Genomic DNA, 22547 nt, shown 5'->3' with positions numbered 1-22547 from the left:
AGAAGACTTTGGTGACGCTCGACCAATGAGGACAGCGATTGTTACGGTGCCGCGTTTGGAAGCTGTCAAAGGGAATTTCAATTTGTTATGGGGAATGCATGGTCGGAGCATTGAATCAGACAGTCTGTAGGTGAGTAAAGCTAATGTATTTTATCATATATTTATCTTTTTTAAATTTACACCAGCTTATGTGGTCTTCACAGTGGCCAGCAGCTATTCTGTACCTGAAAAAGTCACCTAACGGAAGGTTTTGAGCCGCTATGACCTTGTTGCTTCATTGCATAATATTACAGACACCTTTAACTGTTGGACAGAAGCAGCCCCTTCGTTTACAGTCAAAACCCATCTCTTGTTTAGCAGTTAGAGTAGAAGTAACTGCAATTAAAACCGTGTATTGATGCACGATTTGTAATAGTTGAACATTACAGAGTATATCACACCACGATACCATCCTTAACGTAGATGTAAATGAGGAGAACATAGCCTACACATGTGAATGGGGAAACTGTGTTCATTAAACAGGAATCAGCGGTACACTAAATTGTTTCATTGCATAATAGAGTGCCTCAAATGTGACTGAATGTTCTGATTAAATCTGATTTAACACACATAGCAACATGTAAATGAGTGACATCCCTCACACCTGTATGTATAGCAGCCATAACTGCTAGAAAGTGGACTGTTTCAGATGAAGTCTGCATTTATGATTTGCAGATGTACAAAAAAAAGCAAATTACTACAGTATAAAATGTTTTATTTTTTTATTCCAACTGTTAAACAAGAACAGAAATGCTAAGTTTAATTTAATTAATATTAATGACAAATGGCAAAAGACTATGATGTTGGCTGCAGTGAATAATCATAAGGGATTATATCACAATAGCTACACTGATCATTTATCCCACCTCTTTTCATATCCATTGCACTCCATTCTGCTCCCTGTTGAGGTTTGGCCTTTGTAAATGGGCCTTATGTAATGTGGTGTAATAAATAGGTCATCGATTGCAGTTGTACAAGTGTATCATAAGACAGAACAGCTTCATGTGTCTCTGCACGTGATAGCAGCTCTATGTAAATTGCTATGTACTAATAGTATTTGTAGTTTTATAAACTGTAGTCATTTTAAGTTGACAGCGAATGTCAGTGTGGATCCTTGTGTGTCACTCTCCCGATCACACTCAGTTTAAAGGGCTCAGCAGTTGCAAGGGTGACAGCAGGACATCTTCATTTCTGAACTGAAATACAGTTATGTTACTGCTATGTTTTCCTGCAACATAGTAGTAAAGTGAGACCCAGTTGTAGTCTTCTTGGAATGACCGATGGGAAGAGGGGAAACTTGTTACATATCTGTTCTGTCTTAAGCAGTTTTCTATTTGAAATACACAAAAAGATATTGTAGACATTACCACTGTTACAGAAAGTATTTGAAGGAGCTTAATATAATATTCAGGGCATAAGATTCAGAATCTGAGCTGGGATTGCCTGCGCACAACTGTCGACATGGAGGTGGTTAAGCAGCTAACATTTCCAGCAGTGTGAACAGTGCTAACAATGGCAACGGTGCTGACAGGGCTAAGGATGTTAACCAGGGAGGGAACTGGAGGGTGGGTGTTATGCTTCTGTGACAACTCTCTGTCAGATTACGCCACACACAGAGGAAGTGTTAATTCAGTCTCTGCTCTCGACGCCCATTATGCCACTTTATCCATATGTGGCAAATAGTTATTTGCTGCCGTATTAATGCTCTGCATATCACATGCAGAACCTGGGAGTGCAGTAATTACTTTTTAAATGATGTTCAATATTGATTTTGACTCAGAGGGGTCCAGAATACACCCATATATCTATAACATATTTACAATTTTATTGAAGATATCAAATTGGCATTCAAATTTGAGCCTATTTCCAACACAAAAGAACTGCAAAAGTAGATTTTATTTAAAATGATTGAGCACATTGTGACTATGCTTTTGGCTGACATCTCCAACATTGTCTTACAAAAACTTCAGTACTTTGAACTCATACATGAGTTTGTAAGGGAGGTTCAGCACTAAAATGTGGAATGTATACTGCAGCACTCTCTGCAGGAGACATTTTGATGTGAAAGTGGGGAAAACACAGGTATATCATAAAATGATTGATATATTCAATTAAGCTGCTTTGATTACAGGGTCACTTTTACACTATCATGGGACACTTGAATAATACTGAGTCATCATTAGTATTATTAGTAACACCTGTGCTCATCCTTATATGACAAGTCAAAATGTCCGCTGTGAGGAAGGCCAATGGAGACCTTTTTCACTTATTTCCAGAACTCTAAATGTTCTGTTAAATGGGGCAAACTGCTGGCAGGGGAAAGGTCAGTTTCTTTTGTACTGTATAATGTCCACTGTTAATACTGGCTGACTGATGAGTGATCAGTGTAATCCTTAAGACAGCTGTAAAACAGCGTTGTGTGGCAGAGAGAGGCCAGAGGCAGCACAAGATCACAGGATACTGTAAGGCTCCAGAGGAGGCAATAGCCCAACTGCTCACTTTACAAATGCTCTCAGCAGAGGCAGTCCTGCTGTTTTGACAGCACTGTTGAGATTTATGTGCGCTGACAGGAGACCAAGGGAATATATCATGACTGACAACACTGGGCATTGTGGAAAGCCTATATGAGACAAATAAGATGCGCTGACTGACCTGCATCTTGGAAGGAGGAGAGCCTGCTTCAGCAGTGCAACATGCAGGATGTTGGAGTACATTGCTGTGGAAACTTTCTCCACATCCTCTGAACAGTGTGTCTAATTTCTAATTCTCTTAAATCCCAATTTAACTGGTGGGCTCTGTAGCACAGCTCAGTGTGTGGTATTGTAAACACAGCAGCCTAAATGTACAAAAATAACATAATTTTTGCCCTTTTTCAATGTGTCATCTGTGCATGTGTGTGTTTTTCTGCTGAGTTTTTGTCAGGTTTATCAGTCTCTGTATCTGATTGAGCTATATAATGGCAGCAGTCATAACATGTCAGGCCTTTCCTGGTCAGATTGTTTTGGTTTCTTCAGCTTAGTTCTGCCATCAGTGTTGAACTGAGAAAAGCAGTGCATGTCTTGTGTCCGGGGGATGTAAGATTATCATCAACATGCAGCGTATTTGTTTTGTTAGCGCTGAAAGTAAAGTAATAGTCTAAGGGCACAAGTACAATGAGCGTAGGATGGGTTTTGTACACAGCTAATTTTGTCAAAGGATTGAACTTTTTCCATTTATTCAGTACCCTGTATTTTGAATAGCTTTATTTTGATTTGATTTTGCTGATATTGAATGAAATACAGCGAGCCATATTTAGCTTGACTTATAGGGTAGAAAAAAAGACAATGAAAAAAAAAATAACATGGTTTTGTGTTTAGAATGAAAGGAAATCACATTTTTAAAAATCATAGGTTTGCTTTCAGGTTGAGGCTTCTGTCGTTAGCCAGTGTTAAAATACATCAGGCTTTGTCGTGAGCTGGTGAGTGCAAAACACAAACTCCTTTGTGAATCTGATACAACACCAGATAAGATCTCTCAATTCTCTCAGCGCCAGGCCAGCACCACGCATTTGCTTGTGGTCAATACAATAAGGCTTAGTGGCTGATTTTTCCATTCTGTGTAGTTGTCTGGGGACTCTGTCAACCCACACTTCCTTTCAATTCATAGCAGTTGTATTCATATTACTTGGCTATTATTTGCTCTGGCTGACCCACTGATTGTAGGTTTAAACCCTCAGCTCCTCAAATAGTAACCTCGCTCAGCTGTTTCACGGCTATGTTGCCGTTAGCAACGATGAAAAGAGCAATATGTAGATCAGTTGCTTCAATTAAGGCTCAGATTGAAGGCAGACCTAGAAGAGATGGGGGCTAGACGTAGTACTCTGTGACTGGGACTTTCACATCTGTCACTCTCCATCCAGCCAGGTGTCTGTGTCTAAATCAGCAGGATTATCTCTGATTGGACTGATAGTAGAAACATACCCCCCCCCCCCCCCCCCTCCTTTTTATAGATCACATTAAGATCAAATCAAGGTCTGCTCAACAGGACTAATGCCCCACCCTCCCCTGCCTTCTGCTGCCCAGAGGAAGACATCAGAGGTGGGATTCGTCCCCTCTCTGGTGCTGCCTGCTCCTCCAGACTCCCTTCCATCTGGGATCCTCAGGGAGAAAAAGAATATCTGACAAGGGGCTTGTAAGCCTCTTAGCCCCCCTGTTGCCCAGCTCTCTCTCAGCCCATGTTTTCCTAATTTAGTTGTGTAAGGAGTCCACTGCAAGGCCCTCATGTGCTGTTTGGATTGTGATTCTCTTTGTGGTTCTAATAGACCGGCCATGTTTATCAATTAACACTATTCAGCCAGTGGCAGGTTCAAGTCTCCTGAGACCTATAGCGGTAATTCCTTTTTCAATATTTCCTTATGGCTTTAATAATGTGTGTTTAATTAAGTATCAGGTTTAATATACTGTTATTGACTGCACTCTCACTACATTATTTTTTCTTGCTTACAATACAAAAGTATTCAATACTTGGCAAAACGCCTTGGAACTGGCTGAGTAACTTTAACAGTAAAAAAAAAAACAAAAGTCTGTTTTGGTTTTTTTTTTTAACAAAGTTTTTTTTCAATATACCAATGTATTTTTATAGAATAATTTATGACATTAGCAATTTTATATTTTAGTGTTGTCACCCAGAAAAATGGGTGTCTTTGAATTTTTTCTTATTCAAAGATAAATACAGCTAGGCTATAACATGACAATGACAACTTTTCTTTTATGGGTAGTAGCAAAAAAACAGCAGAATGACTGGAGCAAACATTAACAACAAGAGAGAGCCAGAAAGCGCAGGTACCAGTTTATCGATACTACGGAAAATTAGTACTGAAACTATTTCAAATTATTGTATTATTTTGTAATATTGTATTGATAAATCAATGTTTTTACCAACACCACTATCTATATCTTTAATTGCAAGCTTTAAAATATGTCCTGCATGTTGATGCATAAAGATGCCACCAGTCTTGATAACATTACAATTTACTTAAACATTAGAATATTGCCAAAGTCGTTTCTTTGTTTTCATCCTGAGGACGCATCACATTCAATGACATGAAACAACAATAACAACTTGCCCAAGGCTTATCAACTTTCCATTTTCTTGCGGATGTGTCTGTCACAGGGGCGTTCAGGAAGCCTCTTTATTCATGTCAATGCTGATGGCAGAAATACACCTTGTTCACGTTTTATTTTTTGCAGTGTCTCAAATCGTACACTTAAAATGCTTTTGACAGCTCGGTGGACACGGTGATGGGATTCCCCACAACTGCTGCACTTTATGCTTGTAGTTATTATACTTAGTCATATGAAACATACAAATTGGCCAATTATCTGGAGGAAGGTTGGGAGGAGAAAAAAAAAAGCTCTTTATCAAAAAGATCTGTAAATATTAGGGTTAGGGTTAGTTCCTTGTGTGAGAAGGTTCATTTGGGATGTTTTATTTCTTTCTTCTTTTTTTTAATTTCACATGTCTTGTATGCTATGTAGATGTAAGCCTGGATAATGTATGTGAAATTATATGTTGTATAATCCCATATAGGATGGGCCAGGTGTTGGCATGACACAAAAATACAGATTCTAATACAGATTCTTATACCTGAACTTGTGTATCAGCAAATACCGAGTACCGATCTGATAGCATTGCCTTAAAAAAAGAATAACAGTATACTGCTAACCCTGTATGGAAGTGAAATGACTCCTATCATTGTTGTATGGCATTGCTCAGGTTAAATCCTTTGTAAAACATGAACAAATACATAGAGAGAATGAATGCCATCCAACTTTCTGTTATATCCAGCGTAAAATATTGCCAATTTCTGATATTTTTCTAAGAGCTAACATACCACTATTTGCTGGAAATCAGTTATTCTTCACCACTTAAAGACAGCTGTTGTCAGTGTCTTCACTTTGTAACTTGCTGTGTAGGTTATTGTTGAGCGGTGAAGAAGAATTGATTTGCAGGAAAACTGGCGATTTATCCATCTGTAAAACTGCTCTAAAGTTTATCAATAAATTATATGGTATCGGACCAGTGCATAGACATACTCGCCGATACTCCATCCATTATTTTAGACATGATCTGAGGTATTCCTGATACTGGTATCGCAATTGAAACAAATCTAACAAAACCAAAAATGTAAATTAAATGGAATAAAAATTAATATAGTTTCTGTCGCAAAAAAAGTATTTTTTTTAATTTATCGACTTCTGATTTCTCTGTCCTGGGTGAACAGGGCTCCCTCAGTAAGAGGATCACAGAGTTAAACATACAATGAGGTGTTTCCATCCACAGCTATTCATTTGGGATCCCCCTCTTTTCCCCACTGTAGCGCTGTGCTGTGACCACAGGAGGCCGGTGGCCACAGATGGTTCTGCAGAGTGGGCTGCGCTGACTTTCTTTGTTTTCCCATGAACATGTTTGGCGTGTAATCCTGGATTAACAGAGAGACTTTGTGTTAATTTACAGCTGTAATACAGCATTCAGATAATGTTGGTGCTCCCCAACACACACACACACACACACACACACACACACACACACACACACACACGGGTATTAGGGGCAAAAGATAGTGTGATCTGCCCGACTCTTTGCTCTGGGGAGTTAGAGGTAATAGAGATCCAATCAGATGTCTCTGTAGATGTCCACCTCATTCTGAATCCCAGAGGAGTCAATGCTGCTCATATATACACTTCCTATGAAACACATAGGTAATGCTTTTGTCTGTGCACAGTCACACCACATCACACCACATGCACACACACAGTCACACACTATCAATGACAGAGGGTGCCTCAGAAAACCAGGCGGCTGCATATGGACTCTCTTGATATCAGTCACTGGCCGTGTGATCTTGTTATGCAAAGTCCCTTAATCCCTACCTATGATGAATGCAGCCCGGGATGGAGGGGGGAGCTGAAACAGAGATATGAGGGCAGCTGTTAGGGAGGCTATCCACTGTGCTTTGCGAATGAGTGCTAGCAAAGATTCCCGATCCCCAGCCTAGCAGAAGGAAGAGCACATGTGAGATCATGTCTGAGAGTGCATTACCGTACCGCATTGACAGAGATGCTGGTGGAGGAAGCTGAGGGCACGACGAATAGAGCTGAACATGTCACCTTAGCGCAGGCCTGAGATTCACATTAACCTTTAGACCACTTGCTTCCCAACAGAGGAATTACAGGGCCAGAGGTGTCGTTGTACCAGCTGTGGGAGGACTGAGTTTATAATTCTTGTGGAACAGAACAAGAGACCAGACCAGAATGTGACTGGGAAGGGGCACTTCATTTGGGCCCTGCACTGAGCGTATATGTGTCCCCATTCACCTGCTCGAGTGCCGTTATTCACAGTGGCGGCAAAAAGCAGAGAGTTGCCAGGGGTGATCAGCGAATGGGGGGAAGAGTGGAGTAGTGGCACACAGGGAGGTGAAAGGATGGAGTTGGTCTTTTTGGATCAGAGCGGATGGTGAATGGGCCAAAAAGACAAACCATGGTAGGGATGAAAGAATAGATAGAGGGTTTAATAGGTGGAATATAGTTGGCATGAATGAGAGAGCATTGTGAGTGTGTGTTTGTATGTGTGTGAGAAGAGCGGAGGGGGGTAATGGGATTAGGGGTAACACCTTTGGCAGGGCTGGGAGAGCCACCTGACACCCGGTCTGTTGGGGACCTGGGGAGAAAGGGGGGGTGGAGGTGGTGGGGCAAGGGAGAAATTGGGGGTCTAATCCGTGTCCATCTTTGGGAAGTCATTCCCAGAGCTCTGAGGATTTGGGGCTTTGGTTTCCGCTCTACTTGCTTTTGTTAATAATACCCTGGGAGGGAGAGAAGACATGGAGAGAGAAAGAGGGAAAGAGACAGAAGGAATAAGGGAGACGGAGAAAAAGATTTCTTTACCCTGTGGTGGACTGGCAGGACAGCGGTCTGAGCTAAAAATGTTTGAAGTGCAGACTAACCTCGAAGCCAAGCTGTATTCTTTCCCAGAAACATACAGTTTTAATCTGTTTGTGTATTTGCATGTGTGTGTGTGTGCAGGTGTGCCTGCGTACACACTGTGCACGACAGTGTAAAGATGACTTACTTTCATCAGTCCATCCAACAGGTTGCAGCTTGAGTAAAAGTCAATAACCTGAGTGTGGCTGGGATGTTTGCTCAGAAGACACACGGGTAGTCCTTGTGTGTGTTTGTGTGACAGAGCGTTCGCAGGGCAGGTGGAGGGGTGTCTTTGTGTTTCTATGGTGCTGACATGAGTTGATAACCGCTCTAATGATTGCGGTGGTAGCGGAGGCAGCACAGTGTCAGGGACTAGCTGCAGACAGCGCGGAGCTGCTTGGCTGGATGTGTCACAGCCTCTGTGTTTGTCCGTCACCTGAGCGCAAGGTGTTGATTGGTCCATCCTACGCAGGATCAAAGGTCAGGGCAGTTTTCTGGTGTGAACTGGCCACTCAGCCTCTGAGAATGAAACACCAGGGAATGTGCCATCTTAACAGTAGGCCAACTGTGACAAGCTTGTCCACACCTTCAGAAATTAACCCCCAAACAGCTTTTGTTTTTAGAAATCCTGTAAAGGACATAAGCCTACCATAAATGGATCAAACACTGAATTCTTTCCTCACCGCAGTATGTACAGAGCATGATAACTATGTACTCTGACACATGTGCCGTGACCTACGGTTGTGTTTTGTGCTGTAGGTGATGTTCCGCAGGGTGCTGGGGAAGACCTTGGGGTTCGTGGGCTACACAATCCAGTATGGCTGCATCGCACATTGTGCCTTTGAATACATCGGTGAATTTGTGGTGGTTCGTATCAAGATTACACAATTATTATTATTTCAAATTGTTTTAATTCATCTTTGCACAAGAACTAATATATTTTTGTTGCTGTTTTGCCTCAGTGTTCTGGTCCATCCATGGAGCCCACCATTGTCAACCATGATATTGTCTTCTCAGAACGGATGAGTCGTCAGCTTTGCAGAATACAAAAGTGGGTTCCAGTCAGTGGATGCATGTGCAGTAGGCAAAACGAGGACACAGCAAGACAAACAAGATATTTTTTCCATTTTATGTGAATTACTGCACCATGATTTGTTGCTGAGTAAATTAATGTGTTTATTTTTTTTCAGGGGTGACATAGTAATTGCAAAGAGTCCATCTGACCCACATATCAACATTTGTAAAAGGGTTATTGGACTGGAGGGTGACAAAGTCTGCACAAGTTCTCCGTCAGATCTCTTCAAGTCCCACACATACGTGAGTATGTTTACATTATACGAGCCCATATTGGTTAAAAGTCATGCTGCTTTTCTTATACATCCTGTGATTACCTGCTTTACTGAGGAAGGCTCCTGGCAGCAGTTTTCAAGTCTCTTTGGAAGAAAAAAAGGTTAAAAAGATACAGTAAAATGGAGAATGAATGAAGAATGTGTTTACAACAAAATACTTGATAGTTTGTTTTCACCCTAAAATGAGAAACAGAATCTCTATGCATAATGCAAAACCGTCTCTCAGTTTGTCTTTGGTTTTCTTTGTGTGTGTGTGTGTACCGCAGTCTATAGACTATCATAGTTGTTTACATTTTAGACCACACACATCCATTTTGTGTCATTGGTCAAAATATCAGCTTTTGACAACACCTATATTTCCTCAGAACAGTGATAAAACCAGAGAGTGAGCAGGGGTTCTGCTGCTGAAACCACTGTCATTGCTTTTCTATTACTACTCTCCCCAACGCCCACAGCTCAGGCCTGCAATCTCTCTGAAGCCTGTTAGAGTTAGTGCCAGCCGAATGGACAGACTGATGGGTGGGCGGAGGTGTGTGTGTGTGTGTGTGTGTGTGTGTGTGTGTGTGTGTGTGTGTGTGTGAGAGAGAGAGAGAGAGTGTGTGTACGTGTGCATACGTCCTCAAAACAAAGGTTGCATTGCATGTTGCATGTTTTTGAATTTACTGTGTGTTTTATAGACTATGGGCAGACTATTGAATGAGTTCAGTGAGACATAGCATAAGGCCAAGCCTGTAAGTGTCATTCAGCAAATGAAATAGGAAATAAAGAGGTTTCCTCTTCTACTAGCTTCACCCCCCACATACAGACGACTGAACTTTGTGTTACCTGACATCTTTGCGTTGTGATTCGTGATCCCAGGATGAAGTGACAGATGTTTGAGTTTGAGTCATTTTTAAAGTTGCCACTAGGTGGACAGGGACTATATTTTTAGTTTGTCCATCAAGTTTAGGATAAAGCTCAATGACTTCCATTCATTTTGGATGTTTCTTCACTTCCTATCTCAGAGTCACCTAAACTAATCAATAGACGACAATATCTTGGTGGCACGTAGTGTTTCAGGCCACATTGTAAATCCTTAAAAGTGTCCACGTATTCATCCATTTCCTGTTGTTGATTAATCCAAATCAAGACCAGGGGGAGCTGCTTCAAACCCATTATGAATGAATAGTGACACTTATTTTAAAGGAATGGTTTTGCTCGTAAACTCAGTATCTTTTTAACAGGATTTTTAATTTTTAATTGTGTAGGTTTGTGTCAAATGTAACTTTTTAATCCAAAAAGGGACAACCAGTGTCTCCGTGACATTCATGAAAAACATTTGAGCATTATGTCTTTCACCATACATACCAGGATGAACATGTCACTCTCTTTGCTGGTGAGCGCTGTGACAGCTTGACTCAAATAAACTTTAAAGAAATCACTTTTATCAACTCACACAAATAAGATTGATACCAGTCATGATGTGAGAATACACAAGAGTGTATTGTATTATTTAACACAAGGGCCTCTGTTCAGTCAGTACATGTGGATCGAACAGTGCAGTTTCTTTTGTGTTCAGAATATGGCTGCAGTTAGTTGTTTTGTTTTTTTTTTTGTTATCAAATAGTGTGTTTGGTTTAGACGATTAAATGTCAAACACAAACGCACATATCTTTCTTATCCTTCTAACAGTCCAAACGATATTCAGTTTACAGTGGTATAGAACAAAGAAAAGCAGAATATCCTCACATTTGAGAAGCTGGAAACAGGATATTTGGCTTTTTTTTCTTGATTAAACAATACAATTAGATGATTGTCAAAAGTGCTGCAGATTATTTAAAGAAACAATAGATGACCAAATAAATCTGCTGAACAACACAGTGCCTGTATACTGTATGTCACCACTGTCACATCAGGTTTTGTGTCTTCACTTCTCTTGTTATATGTCATAAATGCTGCTAAAGAACTACTCTTTTTTGAAGAAATAAAATGGCTTAATTGAAAAAGTTTTTATTCCTGAAAATGTTGTATTGTATTTGACCCACTGATATTTCAAATGGTTACAACCCTGCATGTTAGATGTATTCATTTTATCTGATTAAGTAATTGTTTTAAATGCAGTAAAATGTTACAGAGCTGAGTGTGGTAATTGTAAACCTCCAACGTAAAGATGAGAAACTTTACACCAGTGCAACACATGTATCTGGATTGTCTTTGGTATCTGGTTGATGATAGGAGTTGGGCTCATGATGCAGAAAAATACTGAGAGCGTTTATGATCTTTTTTTTTTCTTTTTTCTTTTTTTTTTTGGATGGGACAATTCCCCTTTTTGTGACTGCATTTACAGGCATAAGTAAGTGAGCTCGTGTGTTGTTTGTTGGGGTGTACATTTTAAAAAATACAGCAAATCTTGCATGCTCTAAACTGTTACAGTTGTCAGCTTCACAAACAAAGCAGGTGAGACGCTTGGAATAACCACCAGGCTTGTCCTCACAAACTGATTATTACTAAGCATTTTTTAATATCATGAAACCTAATATGCTGTCCCATGTTAATTTTAACTCCCAGGAGCAAAATCACTGGCTTTATGTGACAGCATCAGAGGTAACTGAGAAAATACCCTCTGTTAACATAAATGTTTAGGCTCCCTCAGGGAGTTTTTCCCCCAGAGGATGTATGTTTGTTTGTGTGTGACTATTAGGGTGGTGTGAGGCATTATGGGTGGACCTGTAAAGATGAATTTTGGAAGGCGGTGTTAGACCCTGTCATCACCTCCTTTTTTGCTCTGACAGGCAGGCAGGTCCTCTCCACCCTCAGAGATCCAACAGCAGACTAATTGCCCTGTCACCTTTTCGGAATCATTTCTGTGTCTGAGCTATTGTGTCAAAACAATGACACTTGATCCCTAATATTATAGCAAAGAGCGGCAGTGAGAGGGTGACAGAGGGAGAGATGAAACGTCCTCATACGTTCTGTTCTTTGCAGTAAAGATAGACAGAATAATACGGTGAAAGATGAACTCTATAAACCTGTATGTATTTAAGCTGAACATAATTCACCGCCTCAATCATGTTAACGTAATGAGCACTGTAATGGTGCGGCTGTTAAACAACACACCTCCACGGCGAGGAGAGCTCCAGTTTCAGAGCCTCTCGACACGTCTCTGACAGGTACACAATGCCTCGTGTCGACCCAGCCTGCAACCACAGAACGTGTGCAATCTCTGCCGTCCATCACACCGGAGCCGCCGGCAGACTGCAAATCTAAACACTACAACTCTGCATTGGGCCTACCTGGATCTTTGGAAATCTCTGCGGTTGGAAACATCTGCCGATGACAGTTTTATCTGTTTCACTGTCAGAATCACATGTTGATACTGTTTATGTGCTATAATGACTCCACACCCACAGAAGAGCTTCTTAAACACAACCTTTTATGTGCATGCAAAAATGAAGTCACGCTGATGGCTCTGTGGCTATTTACAGGTGCTTGAAGCAGCAGTTGTCTCTGAAAAGCAGAGTCAAGGATGGTGCATTATCTGGTTACACCGCTGCTTTGCATCAGCCTACTTTTAATTCAGAGCTTCGCCTTTGACTAATTTTTTTCTCCCCACTTGTTCGCACACCTGCGTCTTGCAAGGTGATATGCATAAGCTTTTATCCTCATGCTGGCCACAGTACAGTAGATCACGTTTCAGACCTCTTCACTCTCTCACTTTTCTGAAATACTCCTTAAAGTACTTTTTTCTTTACTCAGACTCAGGTTTCTCTAAAAGGTGTGTCTCAAGTCAAAGTGCAAACTTTAGCTGTTGTCGATTGAATTGATTGACCTTCATGGTGGTATTAACAGAGGTGGCACCAAGTCATTGTTCTGCTAGTTACAATTAAGTCCAAGTTTTTACACTTAAGTCCCCAGGCCTAAACTTTCAAGTCCTAAACAAGTCATAATGTGCTCTTTGCCAAATGTAATGTCATTTTTTATTTATTTTTTTTTTTAAGATTATTTTTTTGGGCTTTTTTTGCCTTTAATTGACAGGACAGAGTGAAATGGGGAGAGAGAGAGAGTGAGTGGGGGGATGACATGCAGCAAAGGGTTGCAAGCCAGAATCAAACCTGCGACCGCTGCAGCGAGGCATCACCTCTATACATGGGACGCTGGCACTATCCACTACGCTACCGACGCCCCAATGTAATGTCATTTTAAAAACTGAGTAATAACATGTTACGTTTACTGTCAAGCTAATGTCAGTTGATTAGCTCGCTGACTATGTTAATATTAGACTGGACTTTGTACAACTTCAAATGTGGAAGAAAATTGGAAGTTGTTGCTACACCTGTGTTTAATAAAGGACTCAAACTAAATTAAAAATGGTGCAGTTTGATACAGGCTATATTCCCTCAAAAATGTAAACCCATCTCCATCGTGATGTTTTTTTTTTCTTTCCTCTTTTTTGCTATAAAATAGTCAGTAGCAGTCTATAACACAATGATATGCTTATTCTACATTAACTATAAAAACTACAAGTATTCATACAAAAATCTGTTAGATAATTAATTTCTTATTTTCTTTAATATTTGGGTCATATACAGGTATGCAGTGATGATTGTTGGTGACATGTATGTTGCTGTCGTCTAAAGTCAAGTCTCTGTTTGATTGTGTGACAAGATGATACAATCCAGTAGCTAGTTTAAACACAAATCTGTCAAGCTAAGCACATCTACAAGTCCAGCGAGCAGCGATGCCTTTTAAACGTAAAAGCAGCAGTAAGAAAGAACGAGGGAGAAATGAACAATGTAGCAAATCTCCCCTAAATTAGTTTAATTTGGCTTTTTTATAAACAGTTGCCAGTGGTGTGTGTGTGTGTGTGTGTGCACCTTATAACTAGTAACTAGTGTGCACTGGGGCCTGTGGTAACTGCTTTACACCACTGGTCTACATCTGTAATTTTTGACCTATGTCTTTCATTCTGTAGTTCGTTTTCGGTCAACCACCACGTAAATTTTGTACACAAATGAAAATATCTTTGGTATCATATTTTCCAACTGGCGGTCACTAACGTAACCTTCATTCTTCGATGGTTGCTACTGGAGTAGTTCACACAAAGTTGATCTGGGTAATTGAGTGTGGACTTGCTGGGAATGAATAGTGTTCAAATGATAGTTGATTCAGGAAATAACATGAAATGAATTGACTCATGGCACTTGGGGGAAGGTGTCAAGTATTTTCATGTCAAAAGGTTCAAGTCTGAGTGAAGTGAAGAGTCCTTAAAGTCCAGGTAGAGTTGCAAGTCTTTTTTGATTTTGTCAAATAGAGTCTAAAGTCATCAAATTGGTAACTTGAGCGTGACTCAAGTACAAGTCATGTGACTCAAGTCCAATATCCAGAATATTACTCAGGCTAGATCCATAATAAAGTAGAAGGGATGATAAGAGCAGTTATGAAACGCTTCCTCCATTTCAAGAAATTAAGTTTGTGCGGGCAGTGGTTTCACCAAATTCTGGACAGACTTGAAATTTCTTCACCAAACCTCTACATTTGTAGGAAGAGCACAACGAAGATGATACTTTTTCATGGAAGATGAGGAGAAACGGGGTTCTGGTTTGGCAGATGACAAACGGTGGTGTTTCTTTTTCCTGTGCTTGGGAGCCAGCATATGTTACCATGTTAATGAGGTGTAATGGTGGGAATCCAGCATGCTGACATATGGTTCTCAGATGACTCCTTTAATGATATTCATTTGTGTCGTCGTTATTCAGTGAGTTGTTTACCTCGTGTTAGGTCAACATGTCACTGGCTCGTGATTATGTCACATCATCTGTCTCAATTATCGAATATGAAACGTAAGGCAGCATCCCGCAGTCGGACTGAAGACTCCAATCAGAGAGCAGGGTGATGGGACTAAGAAATATGAGCAGAGGCGAAGACTTGACGTCACCTCAGCGTGGACAATATTCTGCTCCTGTATTCGTGTTATTCTCTTTCCTCCAGAAGACTTTTGCCGTTAAAAAGTTAGGCAACACAAAAATAGACTCGTGGATTGTGATGCCCATTATGACAATATAATGTGTTGTTGATCCTGTCTGCACATATAGGGGGGACAGCGCACTTAATTAGGGCCTTGACAAGCCTACTCTCCTAAAGTGATGAGATTAATCATAATTGGTGTCACTGTGAATTAGAGCCCGCTTGGATGACCGCCCCACTGGCAGGTCGGACCGCGGTGGAGACCCTTGGACACTGCTGCTAGCCGCAGCTTAGCCCTCTCTATCTCCCTCGTTCCCTCTCTCTCTCTCTGCCCAGCTATCTCAGGCCCCTCTCTTGCTTTGCCCTCCCTGGGTAAGAGGGGAGCAGATCTCAGCCAACAGCCTAATGACCCCGTTTGAAGTTCTTCTAAATCCCCCCCGACCCTGCCCGTTACCCATGACCCCTCTCCTAAGACGGTTCGGGGTTAAAGAGGGACAGGCAGGTTGACGTTAAGATAGGCTGAGGAGGGAGGGACGGCTGAGGCGACTCGTTGGAGGGAGGGGGTGGGGTTAAGGTAGATTCTCACTACATAATGGGTCATCTCACTTTTCCACGTTTAAGTGAAGTAGCACTGCAGTTTCAGAGATGTTTCTGTTTGATTCCTTTGTTGTTGGGTAAAACGGTCTACATGTTAATCATTTTTCTGCCCTCTTTCTGTGTGTTTTTAGGTTCCAAAAGGCCATGTATGGCTAGAAGGGGATAACCTTAGGAATTCCACTGACTCAAGGAGCTATGGCCCAATTCCCTATGCCCTCATCCGAGGGCGTGTTTGCTTGAAGGTAACTAGTGAGGTGCACTGTATGTTGTCATGTTTGTTGTTTTTTTGCTTTTTTTTTAAAATGTGTTTTTCACAAAATCATGAAACGACTTAGTAAATCTCACCTGTAGGGGCTCTAACAGTCTTCACTTTTTTCCATAAATCCATTATGGCCATTTTTTAAGCATAATTCAATGACGTGAGTCAGTTGGAAGTTCAAAGCAAGTGTGTCTGATTGACCAAAGCCTGGACAACATATTGTCTAGCTTTCCATTCTGCCATGTTGTCATGTCACTGGATGTCATAGCAACCACGACCCTGGAAACAGGTCAACCAACCTTCTGTCCATCTGATTGGACAGCGGCACTCCACTGGAGGCCCTATTACGACAGCTGATGAAATAACAAGATCTTCTATGTAGTCAAACACATCACTAAAAGCCGCATTAGCGAACGTGTCCAAGATGTGAGATAACGTGTTGGACATAATAGCTAGAAGTCCCTTATTTATTTTTCTGGGAGTCTTATCTCTCTTTTAACCCATTGTTTTTCTCTGTACCCTTTGTCCCACACAGCTCTGGCCGCTGCATAGTTTTGGGACCCTCAATGAAAGCCCAACCAGACGGATCGTTAAAACTCAGAGTGACTCAGACTCAGACTGACTCATTCACTTTGTTTGTACTGTGCGTCACTTTTTTCCCAATCATTTTTGAATAAAGCTGATATTTATTTAAAATGGTATTTTATAGAGTGGTTATTCTTTAAACAGGCCAGTATTTTAAAGGGGGAAACCCCATGCAGTCATACATCTATAGATTAATTATACTGTTTTATATCTGACTAGGACTTGTCATTTGGGGCTTACAATGTGTTGGCTGTGGCTGTGCAGCACTATAGGAACAGCAATGTGTGAGCAGCAAGCAAAGCTGTGTCTCTGTGGAGCTGTGGAAAAGTGGTTTATGCTGGTTTACATTGATCGTGCTCCTGCAGTAATAAAACACACAAATAATTAAGTTTTAAATCAACACATTAAAGTCTAAATCATACCCAACAGTACATATCCTAGAATGGTTACTTGTGGTTTCATTTAATTGGCTTTGAAATGCATCTAAACCACACATTTGCAGGACAGTTGTACATGTGCCTTAAACAAGGGTAGTTACCTAAATCTATAATCTGTGACCTTAGGAAAGACGTGTCTCATTCCCTTAAAAAAGGTATTATTAATTTCATGTTTACCCTTTTTTAGTATTATGGTAAAACAAAAGCTCTCTTATTGTTTAATATTTCATTAGGTTGCTGAGGCAATTGAAAAAATGTTAACATTTCCCATTTAACCATACAATATTAATAAGCACTTAGTAAGGGCCTCACTCACCACTGAAAACATTGTGTGTCTGTGTGTATATGGAGCCAAACCAGAGTCACACACTCAGTATGTTACATGCACTTAAGACACAGCATTATTGTCAGCTTTCTGTAGTAACCGGACATCATGTAAACGTGGTCTCTGTTATCTGGGTGAGGAGGAAATTGGTAAACACAGCTACTTTTGAGAAACCTAAGTTCTTGGTCATATATACGTTTAACCAAGTTTCTAACAGCGTTTTTCTAGGAGTAAACATACAGGAAAAACTGTTCTCTGTCGCTAGAGAGCCTAGAGCATGGCATTGTGAGTTAGAAAAGCAACAACTCTCCAGCATTCTGACCAGAGGGGGAAACTAAGCTGGTTGTGATAGCATATTTTTCATCAGCCTGCACTGCTGCCCCTTCCTAAGGCCTGTTCATCCTGCTCAGACCTTCCTGGACACAGGGACATAACAGCACATTCACATACTGAGCTGTGGAAGCTCAGCTGGTCATTCTCCGAGGCATAGAGGGACTCTTCTCCTTAGAGCTCCCGAGGGGAAGTGAGTTCCAGGCAGCCGTGGGTCCCTGTCCAGCTGCTTCCTCTGTCTGGAGGGGGCCAGAGGGTCAGCGACAAGGCTCCCTGTGACACTGAATTATCTGCCTGAGTGTGATTGTGCCTGCTGGGAGGGACGCTCAAGATTGTGCAAGCGTCTGTGTGTGCATGTGTGTGTACATATGAAAAAAATATTTATGCAGGGATTTGCTTCAAGCACATCTTTGTTTCTCAAGGTTTAATATTCATCTGCTGCGTGTCAACACGGTGCCAGTGTTCAGCTGAAATGCTGACACAAGTAATCTTAGCGTGCCCCTTTAAAGATACTGCCCCATAGAGGGAGCTCTGACTGTTTACTAATGTAACTCAAGCCCTGGTGGATGAAAAGCTGCTTCTGATTTAAGCAGTGTTAACAAGGTTAAAGCTGAAGATTGTGGATTCACACCACCTCGAGTGTAGTACAAGTGTCTCTGTCTTTGTTTTTCTTCTCAAGGGCAGACAAAGTCCAGCATCATGCCTAACCACACTCTCCGTATATAGTACCAAAGTTTGATCTGCATATTATGTGAAGTACACAGATACATCCTGTATGTTGCTTTCACTGTCGTACTTTGAGTTGTGTCAGGGGACCAGAGTTTCAAAGAGATGACCAGGCAGAGGTGTATATCATTATCATGCTGAGTGGGCACAAAGCTGGGAGTGAGGCAGGAAGAGATAGAGATCGGAAGAAACGGACAACAGACAGCTGTGCTGAGCTATGCAGCACCACAGAGTCAGGCTGTGGGCTGTCAGCAGGGCTGAGGTGTGTCTGCTGCCTCCGTCACAGAACACGGGGACAGAACACAAGTGTATTGCCTTTATGTTGTGACAGTATGTTAGCTGGATAGCTGGTTTATCGTGCTCAATATCCGATGTTACATGGGCATGGATATTTATTACATAAAATTACATGAGTAATTACTGTGGCAAAAGAAAACTTTAATTTTTCTGTGTGATTTTTGAGTCAAATATTTGAGCATTTTCAATATGTAATGTAAATAAATGGCAAAGTACAAAGCTACACTGCAAAAATAAATCAGGTGGTTTAACTTTAATACTTACTTCAATTGCTGCCTAAATATTTAAGTCAAATCAGCTTGCATTTATTAGTTATTTGAGCTTAATCTGCTGAGTTTAGTTTAGCTTTGGATTGATATCAGCAAGTTCACTTGATTGTGTTGAAACTTGTTTCAACTTAACAATGTGAATTCAAAATATGGAAAACCTAACATGCATTCTGCTCACTTCTCCCAATAAGTGATCTCAGCTTAATTTTATTAGTTTAATAAAGTCTTGACAATACATTTTGAGTAAAGATAACCTACAAGGATGCTTTGTTTTAACTTACAAATTCAAGTTACAGCAAAAGCCCATTTTTGAGGCAAAAATGTCACTTTTTATTTATTTATTTTTAAAAATGAACACATTAATACAAAAGAACCAGTCACACTTACACAACCATCTGTTTACTTGCGTACTGGCAGGCGTCAGATTTGTTTGTTAAAAGGCTCCTCCAGTGTCTAATATTGTTCTGCACATATAGTGTGTCCTATTACATTGTCGGAAACATGGTGGAAAGTAGAAAAAAATTATCAGAACCTATACAGCAGAACCAGAGTTGTCATCTTTTTAAATTCTTCTTCCTTTAGCAGCCATATTACCCACAAGGCAACTCAACTACTGACTGTTCAGTCAGACATTCACATGTGTTATGCTAGTAGCGGCTAATGCGGCTTAGCCTTAAACAAAGATTAAGAGCAAGATACATAAGCCTGGTAATTTTTGCAGTGTGTCTCGCACTGTCAGCACTTTTTTTGGCTGATCCAGTATGTTGAATTGTCACCAGTGATGGCAAAGTCCATCAGTGGGATGAAATCACTGTGATTGGCAGTTTAGCTTAGTGCATGAGAAGAAAAATGGAAGAAAAACCATCTGACTAAAGTCAAGAAGGCATGAGAGAATAACAGACACTTTTTTGCCTTTTGAGCTTGTTAAAAGAAACAACTTGTAAGTGGCACTGTTATTGTTCACTAGCGCAAGGTAAATATCCTTTGTTCTTTCAAAATTAAGATGTGTTCTTAATGTGCTAACTGGCTAGCTGGGATCTTGTATACGTCCTTTTGTTTCCGGTTTCCTTTTTGGAATAACGAAATACAGACCATTGTCTTCTGCTGGTTCTGGAGAGTTTGTGCTAGTTGGCTGTTGGTTGTAGTCTTCACAACGTGTTCGAGTGCAACTTTTTGGCCAAGACAGGTGACGTGAGACAATGCAACAGTCAGCGTTTGTCACCACTAGTTTGTTGATATCAGTTTAGTGTGTCGAGGCCTTAACTCCACACCCTCAGATTTTGTTTAATTTTGAAACTTTTAGTCTTCAGACCCGACTGACCCTGCTTCAAATGACTTGAGGCAGTTCATCAGATTTCACTCAGCTCCCTCTGGAGGTACAAAAGGTTTTTTACAACTTTATTCACATATGCAGTTGTGCAACAACACTCGTAAACAGATTTTCATGTATAAAATTGGAGGAGTTCCTCATTAAGTTTATGGTTTATGTAATGGAAATTACATTAAAATTACTGAAGTTTCCAAAAATGTTTTTAATTTTTAGATGAAATTGCTTTCTTTTGTTTAAAATGAATAATCTGTGGTGGGGAGGTTTGGCACCTCTCACATCTCATGCCATTTAGCATTTGGCTATAACTCCAGATCCAGTTAAATAGCATTTATGACATCCTTGGTGTCCAGACCCTCAGCAAACCAGCCTACAAATTCATCCCTGTGTTGCTTCTCTGCCACAGTCACTGTGTGTATGAGCCTTTAAAGACAAGGGTTTCTCCAAACTACTGTAATCATCCTAAAGTGACAGAATTAGCAGAGTAAATTACCCTGATAAAGTGCTCATTATGTTAAGTTAATGAACAGTGGCTGTAGGTTTATTGTCTTGGGCTTGTTTTCGTATGTTTACCAAGAGCCACAGCAATGAGGCAAAAAAGCAAAGTTATCAGATTTTTGTTGAACAATTATCAAATCTACTCTGGGCAATTCAGATATTTAGAGAAGATCTGAGTAGATTTCAGATCAGGTTTGGATGTTAATTTCACAATGTGCACAAGACATTTTGATCAGTGTATTGCTTTGAGAGGATGATGATGTTTATTATTATTATTACTATTATTATTATTATTATTATTATTATTTGTGGTAGTAGTAGTGGTAATAATAGTGGAAATATTATTATTATCATTATCATTGAGATGTTTTTTTTTTTTTTAACCTCAGCATGGGATCCTTATTCTTTCCCTTGCTACTGTATTTCCCAAAACTGTTGCACAAATAAAAATAAAGGAGTTAAGCAAGAGGAAGATGAGAAATAACTGGAGGGGGCAGAAGGGACAAGAGAGAACTGGAGTGGAGAATAGTTGAATATGGGGCAGAGACGGGAAGACAGGCAGTATCTGTTTGCTTGATTCCTTAGTTCATTTCAGGTTAATTGAATCCTTTAAAAGCTCAGAGACACGTGAAAGAAGAGAGCGGGGGGTATGGGTAAAGAGAGTAAGAGAACCGCCCGTCACTGGTAATGGCCTGGTTTGTTTGTTTTCATATCCATGGTAGGGAACGTGACCCAAAAGTAAACTTGGGTCAGATGCTGCAGCATTACTCTGACAGCCAAATGTCTCTTTTAGTGCAGTCTGCAAACAAAAATATCTCTGTCCTAAAGACGCATCACCGGCAGGGGGTCACTAATGAAAACTTATGCGGCCTTTATCACACTAAACTTTTGCTTGTCAGTAACTAAGTCGAAGCCATATCAATCACACTGCTGCGTGAATTCAACCATGCCTCAGTTCTCCTCCTCCTCTCTTTGCATATTTCTGTTCTGTTGATGAATCCTGTTTTCTTCCCTCACTCTCCCTCCTCTCCCATCCACTCGTGTTGCCGTTAGCTGATAAGGGAATTGCTCCTTTCATTGACGGATCCTTTCATTCGCTCCTTTTAATCAAGCCTGTTAGTACTTCTTAATTAAGACATCACAGTCGCGTTTGATCACACTTGCTTTTCTCTGTGTGTGTGTGTGTGTGTGTGTGTGTAAGAGAGAGGGAGGGAGCATGAAAAAGAGTAGGGATACTCTACCAGTTCCTATTCTGTGTGTGAAGATGACTGAACAGCTTCAAGTGGGGCAGATACACCTCCTCCAACTCTGTTCTGCCAGCCCTTGAGGCTTGTGGTGTGTACATCTCCCAAGCCAACAGGCGTCAACCTCCAGAGATCCATACTAGACAGATGGTATTGGAGGCTGGGTAGGACGGCTATCGAGCTCCCTACTGTCAGTTTGTTGTGATGATCACACGCACCAGGCTGTCAATACTCACAGTCCACTAATCAAAGAGGAGGGGAAAAAAACAACCCGACACAAAGACTATTTAGAAGGCAAAACTTAACTTTTGCTGGATTTCATTAAAGAAGTGAGACTGTGAACTTCTACACACCGAAAGTTACA

General features: G+C 40.7%; 1 protein-coding gene across 1 annotated transcript; it reads left to right on the top strand.

Annotated features, from left to right (window-relative positions):
- Positions 1-17: 17 nt before the first annotated feature.
- immp1l (inner mitochondrial membrane peptidase subunit 1) lies at positions 18-16841 on the top strand. The gene is made up of 6 exons (XM_049599849.1): positions 18-130; positions 8757-8864; positions 8960-9048; positions 9188-9314; positions 16018-16128; positions 16681-16841. Exons 2-6 carry the CDS (start codon positions 8760-8762, stop codon positions 16765-16767), a joined length of 519 nt encoding a protein of 172 aa, XP_049455806.1. The 5' UTR covers positions 18-130; positions 8757-8759; the 3' UTR covers positions 16768-16841.
- The last annotated feature ends 5706 nt before the right edge of the window (positions 16842-22547 follow it).

This window comes from Epinephelus fuscoguttatus, linkage group LG2, assembly GCF_011397635.1.
Source record: "Epinephelus fuscoguttatus linkage group LG2, E.fuscoguttatus.final_Chr_v1".
Taxonomy (NCBI): domain Eukaryota; kingdom Metazoa; phylum Chordata; class Actinopteri; order Perciformes; family Serranidae; genus Epinephelus; species Epinephelus fuscoguttatus.
The sequence above is the reverse complement of the archived record's forward strand: the minus strand, read 5'-3'. Positions and strand labels throughout refer to the sequence as shown.

Excerpts from the sequence above, each read along its gene's own strand:
- immp1l (XM_049599849.1), top strand. The coding sequence starts at position 8,760 with ATGTTCCGCAGGGTGCTGGGGAAGACCTTGGGGTTCGTGGGCTACACA. Across the intron at positions 9,049-9,187 it reads CAGCTTTGCAGAATACAAAA|GGGTGACATAGTAATTGCAA; the intron begins GTGGGTTCCAGT and ends ATTTTTTTTCAG. Across the intron at positions 16,129-16,680 it reads GAGGGCGTGTTTGCTTGAAG|CTCTGGCCGCTGCATAGTTT; the intron begins GTAACTAGTGAG and ends TGTCCCACACAG.